Consider the following 16403-nt stretch of genomic DNA (forward strand, 5'->3'; position numbering starts at 1 on the left):
GTTGTATACAAGGGGTCCGAATTAACCCATAGGCCATTGCAGGCTTGCGATGTTTACTGTGCTGTTAAAATAGGCGTCAAACACGCGAGAACTAGAATCGAATCGTGACCCCGTACCGCCAGAGTTGCCTGTGTGCTGTGTGTGTGCTGTGTGTGTGCTGTGTGTGTGTGCTGTGATGTGCGTGCTGTGTGTGTACTGTGTGTGTGCGTGCTGTGTGTGTGTACTGTCTGTGTGCTGTGCTGTGTGTGCTGTATGTGTACTGTGTGTGCTGTGCGTGTTGTGTGTGTGCTGTGTGTGCTGTTGTTGTCCTGGTGCTGTCCTGTTGCTGTCCTGTTGCTGTCCTGGTGCTGTACTGTACCGGTGCTGTGCCGTGCGTGACAGCGAGTACTACTTCAGCCCGGAGAACCTGGAGCGGGACTTCTTCCTGCGCCGGAGGATGGACCCCCAGGGCTTCCTGCCGCTGTCGCTCGTCTCCAACTTCTACCGCGTGCAGACGCTCACCACGGACGTGAAGCTCATCCTGGAGGTGACGCTGGGCGACGGCGCCGGATGCGGCCGGAGCGGCCGGCGCCATCGGTCGGGTCTAATATTTTCGGAGGGGGTGCCCTTTACAGAGTCCGTTCTCTCCTAGAACGCGGCGGTGCGTAGCAGTTTGCGTTCCTGAAGAACACCGCATGATGGAAGGGTCTCGTTATGATTAATAATAGAGGAGATCATCGGTTATCCGGCGGCCGGATAATCACTACTCATCATCGTTGTTCTTGCGTAGCATCGTGTTTTTAGATGTTGTGTATATGTTTTAATGTTTTAGATTAGTTTACCATTTGAAATTGGCAGAAAGAAACGTGCATACATATAAACAGTTTAAACACGTGAGCAATAATCATCCATAATAGAGGTTTTTTGGTCAGATCGCGTAAATATATGAATGTGTCGTTAAAACCTGCCACCACCCGACACAGCCAACTAGTAAGGGTTGTCACGTACACAGAATGTGGCCAATTCGTCACTAGTACAGCACACCGGTGTGTTGGAGAGCCACATATTGTGGCTTGGTTCTCCAACCAACTCAGCCTCAAATGATTACCTGGTGTGATGTGTAAACATCGCCACTGGGGAGACAAAGGTGGCCGGGCATGGTGCTGGCCACCCACCCTCTCGTGTACCGTGCCGGCCTTCATAGGTGCTACTTGCTAACAGCGCTTGCCCCAAAATTCTGTTAAGGCTACACGGGAGACCTTTGTCTTTATATCGAACGTCTTCCTCACCGTTCGTAGCCAAACGCACTAATCGGAGGTGTGGGAGGGACGCAGAAGCTTGGCCATTTAGTTGGTTGGATGCCAAGTCGCTCGCTCACTCGCTCGTTCTCTCTCCCTCTCTCTACCGCTTGAAGGCGCTGGAGGACAGCGTGGTGGTGGAGATGCGGGACGGGCGCCTGCGGTGCCGCGTGGCCCCCGAGGTGTGGCCCCTCCCCCCCAGCGAGGGCTGCCCCACCGACTTCACCCTCCTACTGCACTGCCCCGAGTTCGTGCCCAAGCAGGCGGCACGGGTCATCACAGGTGCGCACCTACGCACGCTGGCACATGCACACGTGCTGGCACACGCGTTGGCACACGCACACTGGCTCATGCTGGCATGTGCTGGCAGGCACACGCTGGCACGCACACTCTGGCACGAGCGCATGCTGGGATGCGTACGCTGGCACACATAGACACGCTGGCACACACGCTGGCACACGCTGGCATGTACACGCTGGCACGCACACGCTGGGAAGCACACGCTGGCCCGCACACACGCTGGCCCACACACACGCTGGCACATGGTGGCCCACCCACGCTGACATGACGCATGCTCGGTCACGTGGGTTATCCGTTGCTCGCTCACTCGCGCTCACGCACCCCCTTACCATGACACAAGCACCGATCCACTTGCGTACGCACCCGCTCACTTATTCACAAGCTTACGCACACGGCGGTGAGATGTTAACTACCTAGCCCGGTATACACGAGGTCGTGGGTTCGATCCCGACCCTGACACCTTTATATTTGGAGTTTGCATGTTCTCCCTGTGGTCATATTGATTTTTCTCCAAAAGAACCAAAGGCTTTGGCATAAAGTTATGCTTCTGTATGTATGTGTAGTAAGTACTCAGGAGGCTTGACGACGGGATCGGAGGCACACTTATTTATTAACACAACTTGTATACAGTTAGCGAGTATACACAGGACCTAAGGGGTAACGTCCCCTTACTCGGCTAACAGGGAGACACAACATCTAAGCCCCGCTAACCTAAGCCCAAGTCCTCCACTAGGGAGCTAAGGGAGGCTACCTGTCCCAGCCCTGGTCAAGCTGGGATTCGGCACCCTGAGTCCCCAGACCTGCTCGTCAGTCTGGGCTCTCGGGGCCACGCCACCGGCTTGCCCTGGTCAGCCCTTACAAGGACAGCGAGCCAGGGAAGCTCCGGGGCCTATTCTAGCTGGTCTTCCGTCTTCGCTGGTTAAAGCTGATACTTCGACCTCGAGCCCTCCGGCTCACCACCTTTTATAGTACTCGGCCCCCCCGGGAGGGGCCCGTGGGGGATGCAGGTGCGGACGTCGGTGCGAGCACCTCCTATGTGTACGGCCCTAACCACGCCCCTTGTGTTTGTTGGCCATCCGCTCCCATACACAATTACACCTCTACATCACCCCCCCTCGTACAGCTCGCAGCCGTCCCCGGCTGCAACAAAAACAGAATAAAGGTGCATCCCTCCCCAAAACCGTGTGTGCCTCGCGTAATTTTAACAAGAACAATGACAACCCTAACAACAACAACAACAACAACAGGAACAAGGTAGAAGAAGAAAGAGAAAAAAAAATAACCCGGCGCACCCTCCCGAATAAATACCCCATTCCGCAAACCCAACATATATACACACTCTCCGGACGCCCCCCTCCCACTGTCCGCAAGGGCCCCCCAACGGCCGACCTCACAATAGTCTGCGCGTTTTGGCGCGCGTTCTCGCGGCGGGCCCGTCACAAGGGCCCGTCCCGGCACGCTCAGTGGCGGTTTTTGACGGTCCGGGTGCAAGAGAGTCTGGCGTTGCTGCCGAGTGACCCCCGACCCCTCCGGGAGGGGTTGGCGGGCGTGGACCCGTCACTCCTGTTGCACCTGGAGATGGAACAGTTGATGTCAGGTTAGGCGAGAGCAGCGACGTCGGGGAGTCGGCGGACCCCTCACACGTTTGGCCATGCGTGTGTGTGTGTGTGAACCACGGGCCGGCGCAATGAACGGTTTCAACCTCGAGGGGTGCACGTACCACCGACGCCTCCCCCATTTGACGCGAACACATTGCGGCCGTAAGACCTGTACGACCTCCACTGGCCCCCGCCACGGCCGTACCAACTTTGACGAGGTTGCCAGTGGCACCTGGGGACAGTGCAACCATGCCCTGTCCCCTGGTTTCCATTTGAACACATGTACCCGCCCCAGCCGAAGCCTCTCGTTCGCCCTCTGGCGGAGTTCAGAATTTTGCACGGCCGCTTCCCGCGCCTCAGATAATTTGCTGATGTTAAATTTAACGTGTTCGGACAAGGTAGACTTCGCCTGAGGCGCCGAGAGCTTCAGCTGGGTCGTCACAGGGGGGTTAGCCTCGCGGCCATACATTAAAAAGAAAGGGGAAAATCCGGTGGCCGCATGGGGAGCCATCCTGTAGGCCTGCAACACACCGGCTATGCGAAGGTCCCAATCTGTCTGGGATTCCGACACCTGCTGGGACAGCATAGACGTGATGGTCCGATGCAGCCGTTCCACCATCCCGTCAGTTTGTGGGTGATACGGGGAGGTCCGAATTTTCTCCGTACCCAAGAGGTCGCACACCTCGCGGAGGAGTTTTCCCGAAAAATTCTTACCCTGGTCAGTAAGCAGCCGTTCCGGAGCACCTTTGTCGAGGACATAGCCCTGGACAAAGGCCTCCGCGATGGCTGCTGCCGACTGGTTGGCCAGGGGCCAGGCCATAGGCCATCTCGTGAAGTATTCGACCCCTGTCAATAAATACCTATTCCCCCTGGGTGTAGCGGGAAATGGCCCGAGTATGTCTAGAGCAACGAGCTCGTTAACCCGGGAAACCTTTATGGACTGCAGCGGAGGGTTGGACCCCCTAGCTGGTGGCTTCCGCTGCGCGCATTGCGTGCACGACCCCAGGAGATCCCCCACGTCCTTTGCCATGCCCGGCCAGAAGAAATCGAGCTGGAGCGTGGCAAAGGTCTTGTGAACCCCCAAGTGCAGAAGCCGCTCATGAACAGCCCATACCACCTTACCCCTCAATGCTGCAGGCACCACGAGCCGCTGGCGGCGGGTTTTACCGTCCCAGTGCATTAAAAGACCCTGGAACAACCCCCACGAGTCAACGTTCGCCACCCCCTGCCCAAACCCCCCGGCGCGACGGCGCAGAGCGAGGAGGGAGGTGTCCTCCATTTGGAGGCGTCCCCATTCCGCGACCGACAACCCCAGCAACGAATCCCTCCCTTCTTGCTCGATAGGACCCGAAGCCGAAGGCGCATCGGCGGCGGCCACGAGGACCGAATTGGTGGTGACGTTCGGGGGCCTACAACGCCCCGAACCCAGGAGGCAAGCGCACTCCGAAGTGGGTGGCAACCGCGACAGGGCGTCAGCGTTCATGTGGCGGACGCCCTTACGATATGTGGTGACAAAGTCGTAGTCTTGGAGAATCTCCAACCATCGAGACAACTGGCCCGATGGTTGTTGAACCCGCAGAGTGTACTGTAGGGCCGCATGATCTGTACGGACGGTGAAACGCCGACCGTACAGATACGGGCGGTACTGCTGAATGAAATAAACAATTGGCAATAATTCCCGACGGGTAACGCAGTACCGTTGTTCCGCTGGAGACAGTACCCGACTACCGTAAGCCACCACATGCTCTACGCCCCCAATGAGCTGGGACAGCACGCCCCCGATGCCCGTGTTACTTGCATCTGTATCGAGCAAGAAGGGTTGTGAGAAATCGGGGTAATTCAACGGCGGAGCCCCCACCAGGGCTTTCCGGAGGGCGCGAAAAGCAGCCTCCTCCTCCGGCCCCCAATGAAACCTGACTCCCTTGGACGTCAAGGCATGCAATGGTTTCGCGATCGTAGCGAAGTCAGCCACAAACCGTCGATAGTACGACGCGAACCCAATGAAACTCCTGACCTCTCCCACCGAGGTGGGAGTCGGCCAGGAGCTGACGCATTCCGTTTTGGCGGGATCAGTGGATATCCCCGAGCGCCCAACAATGTGACCCAAATACTGCACCGATTCGCGGAGCAAATGGCACTTCTGCGGTTTAAATTTTAAATTGGCAGCCCGCATTTTGAGAAAAACAGCACGCAGCCTCTGGAGGTGTTCCTCGAAGGATTTGCTAAAGACGATGACATCGTCCAAGTAAATTAAACACGAATCCCATTGCAAGCCTGCCAAGACCAGTTCCATTAACCGCTGAAAAGTTGCCGGCGCAGAGTGTAAGCCCATCGGCAAGCGGTTAAATTGGAAGAGACCTTGCGGTGTACGAAAAGCAGTCTTAGGTTTTGAATCGTCATCCAGAGGAAGCTGCCAGAATCCAGATAATAAATCGAGGGTGGAAAAGAATCGCGCCCCCGCCAAGGCATCGAGCGACTCATCCATTCGAGGAAGCGGGTATGCATCTGCCACAGAAATTTTGTTCAATCGCCGAAAGTCGACACAAAACCGCAGTGAGCCGTCGTGTTTTTTCACCAAAACGATCGGCGCGCCCCACGGGCTGTTGGAAGGGGAAATGATATCGGCGGCTAGCATGTCATCAACAGCCGATTTGACATGATCCTTTTCGGCGGGACTCAACCGAAAGGGATTTTGGCGGATTGGCGCGCTGTCACCCGTGTCAATATGGTGTCGCAGCAATTTAGTACAACCAATATCAAATTTGTGTTGACTAAAAACGTCAGCAAATTCGTTCAGGAGAACTCGCAGCTGCGCACGCTGCGAGTCAGACAGGTCCACTGATCCCGCGCAAAGCGCATCCAGCCATCCGTCATCACAGTCCGAATGCGGTCGCGACGGAGGATCGGTGGTTACCTGACCCACGAGTGGTTCCTCATAGGGTACCGGCGTTGCGTGTGCAAGCACGGTCCCTTGAGGAACCACGGCCGTTCGCGATCCTACATTAAGGACTGCAATGAAGGGGTCCCCATCCCCTTTCACCATGGTCTGAGCCGCTATCAAATCGGGTCCATTGACCCCGGCTCGAGATGGTCCCAACAAGACCCCCCGATCAGCAACCCCTTCAGCAAACGGCCGACGCAACCTAAGAGGGACGAGCATCTGAGCTCCCGGGGGTACGCGCACAGTTTTTGTCACGAGCGCCTGCACGGTGGCAAACACCCGACGCTCCGTGGTGGGGGAAGACAAAAATGTAACACGTCGGCCCGATGGGAGCTCGATGCACCCCTGGTCAATCAAGATACGGATGGGCATTTTGGCCAAGAAATTCGTCCCCAACAGGCACGGAACCGCGAGTGAGGAGGAAACCAAAACAGGCCCGGATAATTGAATGTCCCCAATGCAAATTTTGGCGCGGATTTGCCCAATAATGCCCAGCGAGCTCCCGTTAGCAGCATAGCATGGCACGTCAACAGGGAGCAAGGGACGACTTTGAACGGGAAGGATGTTATAAATCAAATCAGATATAATGGTCGCCGATGCCCCTGTGTCAATTAAAATCCGCACCTCTACCCCATCAATATGACCGACCACAACCGATGATCCCGCCGACGCAGCAACGACACGATGGGCGAGCTCCGACCACTGACCCGGTTGGAGCGCTCGCCGCATTTCAGAACAATCGCGCGCAATGGGCGGCGATTTTCGAGCCCTGTTCAGTTGAGCGCGTGAGTGTGTGTCGGATGTGTGCATGGGCCAAACGTGTGAGGTGCCACGACTCGCCGTATTTCTCTGCTGGAGCTTGGGTGGAGACGGCGTGGCGTCCTGACGAGGTGTCGCCCCGCGCTGACGGGGAGCCCGGCATCCTGACGCAACGTGGCCTTGCAGGCCACAGTTGTAGCAGCGTGTGAGCGCCCCAGATGGCCTGGGCTGCTCCTGGCGGCTCGGTCCATTCCGAGCCTGTGGTGCCGCCGATCTCCATTCCCCCCGCCGCTCCACCCCGCAGACCTCCTCTGATGGGAGGGCGGTGGCCGCCATGGCATGGCCGGCCACCCCCTTGGCAGCCTTGCGACGCAGGGACCGCAAGCCCCCGTGGATGTGGCGCGCGACCAGCAGGGACGACATCTCTCCGTCGTCTTGAGCCAAGACGGCGATGTCCAGCTCATCGGCGAGTAGCAGCAGCTTTTCAGCCACCATGGCGTCCACTCCCTCCTCGTCCATCCGCGGAAAAGCTGCCTTTGCCAGGGCCAGGAGAGCCGTCCGGAAGGCCAGGGGCGATTCGTTGGCGCTCCGATGCCGATCGTGGAACAGCTGCCTGCAGTCCGAAGGCGGCCCATAGACGGCTGACAGCAGCTGCAGCGCCAGGTGCAGCGTGGCGCGCTTTTCCTTAGGCGCCGAGGTGAGGGTAGCCAGGGCGTCGTTGTCCAGCATCGCCGGCAGCGTGCATAGTGCCTCGGCGTCCGTCCAGTTCGCCATCTCTTGATGAGCGATGAACCGCCTTTTGAAGCCGCCCCAATCTCCATCCGCTCCCACGAATTCCTTGAGAGGCGGCAGTCGCTGTTGTAAGGCGACGTCCGTGGCTGCGGATCTCGCTCCCTCGTTCCCAGCCGACGTTACAGTGTGGGCGGGCTGTGAGCATGGCATCGCCGGTCGCTCTGTTGTTGACGCGCTGGCCGGCGTTGATGATGTCACGGCTCGTGCTTGGCCCTCAGCAGTCACCTGACGCAGGCCGGCCCCGCCCTCTGCTCGCACTGTAGTGATGGCGGGAAATTTAACCGCGAGCCGCGTCGGGGTGGCGGGAAATGCCGGCGTGCGTCGGCTGCTGTCGTCTTCCCGCGCAGCCCCTCCAGCTCCCAGCCGCGTGATCTCCTCCAACACGGCGGCCGCGGCGTAGAGCAGCTCCGCCAGGCGGGAGTGAGCCAGCCGAAGTCCCTCGGCCGACGCATCCCCCCCCTCCTGTCGTAGCGGCGCGGGTGTACTCGGCCCCGGCTGCTCCGATCCGACCTCGGCCATCTCTGGTGGTGATTCGGCCGCGGTGTCCTCCCTCTCCGACTCCCTGGTACGTGTCGTCTCTCGTGTGTCGATCTTTGGACGTTTTACTTCTGACACCAGCTGTAGTAAGTACTCAGGAGGCTTGACGATGGGATCGGAGGCACACTTATTTATTAACACAACTTGTATACAGTTAGCGAGTATACACAGGACCTAAGGGGTAACGTCCCCTTACTCGGCTAACAGGGAGACACAACATCTAAGCCCCGCTAACCTAAGCCCAAGTCCTCCACTAGGGAGCTAAGGGAGGCTACCTGTCCCAGCCCTGGTCAAGCTGGGATTCGGCACCCTGAGTCCCCAGACCTGCTCGTCAGTCTGGGCTCTCGGGCCCACGCCACCGGCTTGCCCTGGTCAGCCCTTACAAGGACAGCGAGCCAGGGAAGCTCCGGGGCCTATTCTAGCTGGTCTTCCGTCTTCGCTGGTTAAAGCTGATACTTCGACCTCGAGCCCTCCGGCTCACCACCTTTTATAGTACTCGGCCCCCCCGGGAGGGGCCCGTGGGGGATGCAGGTGCGGACGTCGGTGCGAGCACCTCCTATGTGTACGGCCCTAACCACGCCCCTTGTGTTTGTTGGCCATCCGCTCCCATACACAATTACACCTCTACATATGTATGTGTGGTTGAACTTCTGTCGCACTATACGTAGCGAAGGTGCGGGGGATGGACAACAAACTAAACACAAAAAGCAGTTCTAAAGACGTGACTTTTCAATGAAGATGTAAAAGTGCACTCTATTCGGGACTCGCCCTGTAGCAATCCAGGCAAAGTGGTCGAAGGGTTGTCCAAAACTTGGAGACCCCTGTGGAGAAAATATGACTTTATGGGAATATCCAAAAGCACACGTGAAATACATTTAAAAAAGCTCGGTCCACGTGGCATCGTAGGGCCGTGAAGGAGGGCGCCAACATTGAGAGGACAAATTTGCTGCTGCCGATGCTGCTGCTGATGGGTATGATGATGGTGGTGGTGGTGAAATGGGGAGCGGTAGTGTAGTGGTTAGTGTGCTGAGCTATGAACCCGGCAACATGAGTTTGATTCCCACTCACAGCCAACACCGGTGACAATTATCTGAATTGGTCCCGGGCTTCCCCTAGGCCGACTCAGCCTCAAATGAGTATCTGGTGTGATGTGTAAACATCGCCACCGGGGAGACAAAGGCGACCGGGCGTGGTGCTGGCCACCCACCCCTTTGTGTGCCGTGCCAGCCTTCATAGGTGGCCGCTAACAGCACTTGCCCCGACAGTCTGTTACAGGCTATGAGGGGGACGTTTGTCTTTAATGATGATGGTGGTGATGTGGGTGATAATGGTGACCCTGATGGTGATGATGATGATGACGTGGGCGATGATGATGATGGTTGTTACGGTGACGCTGGTGGTGACTTGGGCGATGACGTGGGTGATGATGATGATGATGACGACGACGATGACGGTGGTGACACTGGCGGTGACGTGGTGGTGCGCAGAGTCGGCCCCCAGCTCCCCGCGCGCCAGCCCGGTCCGCGGCGGCCCGTCGGGCGCTGGCGACGTGGGGGGCCCGCTGTGCCCCCTCTCCCGCGGCCTCTCCACCAGCCTGCCAGACCTCGACTCGGAGCCCTGGATCGAGGTCAAGAAGAAGCACCGACCCTCGCCAGCTCGCGAGCGGGCGGTGAGACGCGCGCCACCCCCACCACCCTCCCCACCCACTCCACTCCCCCCACCCTCCCCACCCTCCACACCCACTCCACTCCACCCTCCCCACTCACTCCACCCTCCCCACCCACTCCACCCTCTCGCCGCCCTCCCCACCCACTCCACTCCCCCCACCCACTCTGCTCCCCCCACCCACCCCACCCACTCTGCTCCCCCCACCCACCCCACCCACTCTGCTCCCCCCACCCTCCCCACCCACTCCACCCTCCCCACCCACTCCACTCCCCCCTCCCACGCCGCCCTCCCCACCCACACCACTTGCCAGGTCACGTCTGAAAAAGAGATACACAGTAGCCCAGTGGGTCTTAAAACCTGGTAGAATAAAAAATAGTTACAAATAGTTTCAGTGAATCGGCCGGCCACGCTTTCTGGGTCTCTCCCTTGTTGCCCGAACCCCCTAACCTTCCCTTGCGGGCGACGGGTGGCGATAATCCCCGGGGCTCTTCAATGCCAATGAATCACTGCCGTCAACTCTCTCTCTCTCTCTGCCTGCAGAATGGCGATGGCGGCAGTGGCTCCCGAACGTCACCGGAGGGGACGTCTCCCCGATCGCGTGAACACCAGAGCTCGCACAGCAGAAAGCAGCAGCAGCAGAACGACCATCATCATCAGAGTCGTAGCCAGACGCCCAGCCAGGCACGCTCGCACCGCGACGGCGAGCGTCCCGACGACAAGGAGGAGCTCGACTTCCTCTTCGACGAGGAGCTCCTGGAGCAGCAGCCGATGGACGGCCGGCGGAACCACTTCACGGACCCGGACTCGGACTGGGACTCGGACTACGAGATCGACGACAGCGACGTCAACAAGATCCTCATCGTGACGCAGACGCCGCCCCACCTGCGGCGCCACCCCGGCGGCGACCGCACGGGCAACCACGTGTCGCGCGCCAAGATCTCGTCGGAGCTCGCCAAGGCCATCAACGACGGCCTCTACTACTACGAGCAGGAGATGTGGAAGGAGGAGATGGAGCCCGAGTACGCGCAGATGAAGGTCAGAGAGGGGGGCGGCGGTGGTGGTGGTGGTGGAGGTGGTGGCGGCGGTTGAGGTGGTGGTGGAGATGTTGGCGATGGTGAAGGTGGTGGTGGCGATGGTGGTGGAGGTGGCGACGGAGGTGGAGGTGGCGACGGAGGTGGAGGTGGCGACGGAGGTGGTGGTAGCGATGGTGGTGGAGGAGGTGGCGATGGTGGCGGTGGCGATGCGAGCATCGTTATTGGAATATGATGGATTGTCTATTATCCGGCGGCTTCTGGTGGTGGCGATGGCGGCGGTGCAGGTGGTGGTGGTGGTGGTGGAGGTGGTGGCGATGGTGGTGGTGGAGGAGTTGGTGGAGGAGTTGGTGGATGATTTGGTGGTGGTGTTGGTGGTGGAATCCGGTGGATTGCACTGGTCAAAAAAAAAAAATTTCTGGCCTGGACTTTTGCAGCTGTTTTAGACTAATTTCAGGGTGCTGATTCCAAATCAGATTTGCTCTATCACATCTCATTTTTATGCTATCGGCATACCCTATTTTCATTGATTTTACCCGAAATTAACTCTGTCACTTATGATTGCAAGTTGTTGCGAGTCAGTGGCTGCTTTAGTGTTAAAATATGGTGCTGTATTTTTAGGATAGTGTGTTTATAATATCATTTTATGTAGATATCCACATTTATTTAATATTTTTCTTCTGCAGTTTTTATTGAAAATGCAATATTTGATATCTCAAAAACCCAAAAACTGATGCCAGATTTGGAATCAGCACCCCAAAATTACATTACAACCGTTCGAATACCTTATGCCAGAAAAAGTGTGACCAGTGTTGCCTATTATCCGGCAGCTTTGGGGGGGGAGTGAGCGCCAGAATTTCAGAGACTCGGGACGATTACTGCTCCATGAAATAAAATAGCTTATTTTTTAACATTCTTCTATAATATTGTTTTTAAGTGTTATGTTTTGTTTTTAATTGTTTTAAATGTGTTTTACTCGATTAAATTGGCATAAAGCAACTTACAAATAGACAAAAATAAATATCCTCTTGTGAAAAGTGACTATTTACCGTACCGTGCTTACCACTCCGATCTCGAAGACTCCACATCATGCAGTGTGATGTCCGTAGCGTCGCTACGCTCTTGTTTCAACACAACCACTTGTAGCGCCGCTACGCTCTTGTTTCAACACAACCACTTGTGTTTGACGACCGCTGGACTGATGCAGCCTTGAGAGCAATGCTCCCGGCGAATGCCGAATTACACGGCGCACTTTTCGCCGGATCTCACCGTCTGTATTGATTTTATCGCCGTCGTTATAAGTCATGAAAGATGTAGACACGTGCAGTATTGTCATTGTTCAAGGTGTATGTAGTGTATCATGTACCGTTCTAATATTTGACACTCAAATCAAGCGTGCCGATTGCCGGACTGGTTACCGCCTATACTCCTTGGTTCTTTCGGTAAAGTCACGTAGGTATAAATTAAAATCAATCTAGATTGGTTACCGCCTTTGAACCGGTTTTTCCGGTTTCACCGGATCGCCCCCAGACCGCCGGATAACGTTGAAGAGAGCCGGATAATCGCGTGCCGGATAATCGACTGTATTTGTTTTATACGCGAGGAATCCGATGAGCTATGAAACTATTTTTCGGCGATATCCAGCGAGGTGTGGACGGGTGGCGCTGGGTGATTGTCGTGATGTTGATGTTGTGAGTGGTGGTTGGTGGTGGTGAGGATGGCGAGCGGTGCTGTAAACGCGTCGTTAAACCCGCCACCACCCGACACGGCCAATTTAGCAAAGGTTGTGTCACGCAAAACAGAACATGCCGATGAGTTGCTAGTTCAGCACACACACACACCGGCCGTGTGTTGGAGGAGTAAACCACCCACGACATTTACAATTTGAGCACCGTGACATTTAGCTGGTGGAGGAATGTGAGCGAGTGCGTCGCGTGTGGCAAGTGTTGTTTTAAGGGTGCGTGTTGTGGATCGTATGCGCTAGTGAGCGAGTGAGTGGAGGGCGTCGGTGCTCCTGTAGTCTGTTGCGGGCTTACACGGGCCATCTTCATCTTTGCCGTTCTAGCAAGAGATTGAAAACTTCCGCAAGCTCACGATGATCAGCCAGGAGGAGTTCGAGACCCTGGCTCCCGAGCCTCCCGTGGACCCTTACCAGGAGGTGCCCCCGGGGCCCCCAAAGCAGCAGCCAGGTACCGGCATCGTCCAGCAGCGGATTGAGAATAGCTCCTGGCGATTGCCAGCGACTCGCCGTCGCGAGCTCGCGCCGATCCTGGCCGTTGAATTGCGAGCAGGCGCGGTGGAGACGTTGGTGACGGTGGTGGCGGTAGCGACGGCAGCGATAGTGGTCACGGTGGTGACAGTGGCGGTGGTGGCGGTGACAGCGTTAGGTGGCGACGGTAGCGACGGTGGTGTAACGGTGGTGATGGTGGTGGTGACAGTGGAGGTGGGGGAACGGCGGTGGGTGGTGGGGGGGTGGCGCCGCCGCCGCCGAGGTCGAGAGTCACGGCATCGGCTCTTCCCGCTCGCCGCTTGAGTGCCGTCGTGTTCGCTTCACGGCCTGCCCTGTTGAACTTGTTTCGCACCGTACGTAGCCAACCGCACACACAAAGCAGTCGTAAGAAATGAGTTTGTCATTTTAGATGATGATCTAAAAGTGCACAGCTCCAGTGGCTTCCTAATATCGGAAGGGAAGAGCGTTCCAGACGGCCGCAGAAGCGCATCTGAAAGCGCCGCGCGATGATGCTGTGACCGCCGTCTTTATTTTCTGGACAGCCAGAAGCCGCTGCCGGATTTTCCGTGATGTTGGTTTATGCTCCTTGACGAAGAGCAAGCCTGAAAAACCACGCTCGGTTCGGACCCGCTGTGCGGGCACCCCTGGGTACCCGTGGCTACCTGAACCGATGCAGGGCCCTAGCTGAGATATTCCAGGTTCGAGTCCAGGCAGGCCACCACCCGGTGGGTTCTCAAGCGCAGGGAGCAGCCCCCACGGACTCGGCACGGTCACCAATGATGGGCACCAAAAACAACCCCCCATTGCGTTAATGTCGGTTCTCATCTTAATTTTGCTAAGTTCAAGAAGAAGATGCAGTCGACTCTTGATTACCCACGGCCGTCCTCCCCGTCATTGGCGCGGATATTCGAGAGTCTGCTCTGTACACAGTAGAACCTAGGAGATCGAGCGCACCAGAACTCGAACACATCGGTGTTCGAACGATACTTCCGAACATTTTTTTCCCCGGAAACCGAACGAAATTCAGAGGTCGAAGGGGCAATCGCGACGCTTGAACAGGCAAAGGTTTTACCGTATGAGAGGCTCGGTTAACACGTAGCTCTCACCCAGTGCAGTTACCCACAAAACACCGTTCCTGAACTTTTTCGTGAATTTCCTTTATTTTAGTGTTTTTTGGTGTTTATCTATACACAATGTCTCCTAAGAAGGTTAGTGGTAGTGAAGTTAAATGTTCATTTATTTAATTTATCCCATATATTTATTCCATTTATTTATTGTGTTTCTTGTTTTTTTTATGCTTGTATGCATGTAATTACTGTAAACTTCGTGTAAAAATGCTTTATAATGAGAGATTTCTTGTGTGTGGAACCAATTAATGTCATTAACATTAATTCTTATGGGGAAAATTAATTCGGTGTTCGAATGGCCTTCTGGAACAAATTAAGTTCGATCTCCGGGGTACCACCATTTATTGGTTTGATTCCTGCGATGAAATGTCACCCTCCACGCAGCAGGGGGGGGGCAGCACTTTGTTGGGTGCAAGTAGTAGCTCTGTGATGTCCGCTTCTTCAACAGCAAGGGGGTTGCCCTGCTCTGCTCTGCGAGCGATCCAAACGGATTCTTCACAATCGGATTCTTGGTTTAGACCACAGAAATACAATGAGTTTGAGCCTCTTTTTTTTCCCCGCGGATGAACCCATGACGTCACGCTGGTTGCAACAACCAGGATAGAATGGTTGAAAAAGGACGAAAAAGATGGTCGTGTTAATGGCGACAGCGGTGATGCAGTGATAATGGTGGCAATGGTAGTCGTTTGCCGATGACTGGTACCAGCGGTGTCAAGGTCGTTCGCTGTGGAGGAGGCTCGTGAAGGATGCTGCTACTGGGCAATTGGGGGCAGTCGCCCTCCAGCAACAACGGAAGGCAGAGGAGCGACGCTCACAAAAACGAGCGGAGTGCCGGACGGCTAAAACGCACAGTAGGGGGCACAAGTGGTGCATCGGCCAGTCTGTTCAGTCGGTCAACCCGTGGCACTTGCTGGGTCTGTATCGTGACATCCTGCCGACGGGCGTTCGACACTTCACGTGGCCTTAAAGTGCACGTAGCCTGGCACGAGCGCTGTGGTGATGTCACCGCCACTCGGTGGCGAATGGCGGCCGTTGTAATGGTAGTCATGGTGGTGCTGGTGAGTGACGGCGATGGTGGCCACTGGTGCTGATGGTACCAGTTGCAGTATTAGCGGTGGTGGTGACGGTTGTGATTAGACACGTGGCGACATTTGTTCGTCCATTGCAGTCGACACTTACGTGAGCGGTGCGTGTATCGAATCGTGCGAGAAGGCGGAATCGTTTAAAATTCTGCGCTGCATTTAAGCTAATGGAGTGAATTAAAACTGCACAAAGGAGACCTCAGAAGCAGGAAAGACTACAAACGGGGTGGTAAAGAGAAACAAAGGCAAACGCAACTCCCAATCACGATAAACCGTGAGCGTTAATTGATGCGTGCCTGTCTGTGGCGTCTGTGGTAGCATTGCGGTCGTGTCGGTGATTATTTGTGGTAGTGGTGGTGGCAGCGGTGATAACAGTGGAGGCCGTGGTGGCAGTGATGTTGATAACACTGTAACACTTTTTTATTTGTTCCTGGGTAGTAAGTGTTATTCCTAATTGCGTCTGCTTCAAAAGTACAGAAAATGGCTATTATTCCCCACAAACTTTGACCAGGGCAGTGATAATTAGAAATTTACCTATTTTCAATGAGAAAACGGAAAAAAATTGTGTTTTTGCCTTCACATAAAGTCAGAAAAAACAAAGTATGAATCGAAATTAACATGTATTTATACTAAAGTATTACGTGTGCTGGCGTCCGCAGCGCCCACAGACGAGCTGGCGACGCGTCTGTTCGGCGCCGCCGGGCCCCCATCTCCCGGCCTGGCTCGCTCCCTCCCCACGGCCGTGCCCGAGTCGCCGGCCAGGAGGCCCCCGCGCACACCGCGCACCCCGCGCACCCCCCGCCTCATGGACCCCAGCAAGACGCCGCGCTTCTACCCCGTGGTGAAGGAGGGCCGCGCCATCGACAACCAGGTGGGGCAGCGGCGCCCAGCGCGTCGCGGACGTGGTGGGGAGCGGCGGCGCTGCTGTTGGCGCTGCGCTCCGAGGCCGGCGACCCGAGTTCAATTCCCGCTCGTGGCCAACATCGGTGACGAATATCTGGACCTGTCTCGGGCCTCACCCTATTTCTACTCGGTCTCAAACGAGTACCTGGAGCGGTATG

General features: G+C 56.2%; 1 protein-coding gene across 1 annotated transcript in view; it reads left to right on the top strand.

Annotated features, from left to right (window-relative positions):
* The window catches only part of LOC144736259 (la-related protein 1B-like), a 58842-nt gene that overhangs the window by 31518 nt on the left and 10921 nt on the right, over positions 1 to 16403 (top strand). Inside the window, exons 8-13 of the mRNA XM_078618882.1 lie at positions 382 to 526; positions 1394 to 1559; positions 9692 to 9873; positions 10413 to 10907; positions 12969 to 13092; positions 16002 to 16213. Coding sequence (XP_078475008.1) covers positions 382 to 526; positions 1394 to 1559; positions 9692 to 9873; positions 10413 to 10907; positions 12969 to 13092; positions 16002 to 16213 — 1324 coding nt within the window. The remainder of the gene's footprint in view (positions 1 to 381; positions 527 to 1393; positions 1560 to 9691; positions 9874 to 10412; positions 10908 to 12968; positions 13093 to 16001; positions 16214 to 16403) is intronic.

This window comes from Lampetra planeri, chromosome 60, assembly GCF_965212315.1.
Source record: "Lampetra planeri chromosome 60, kcLamPlan1.2.h2, whole genome shotgun sequence".
Taxonomy (NCBI): Eukaryota; Metazoa; Chordata; class Hyperoartia; order Petromyzontiformes; family Petromyzontidae; genus Lampetra; species Lampetra planeri.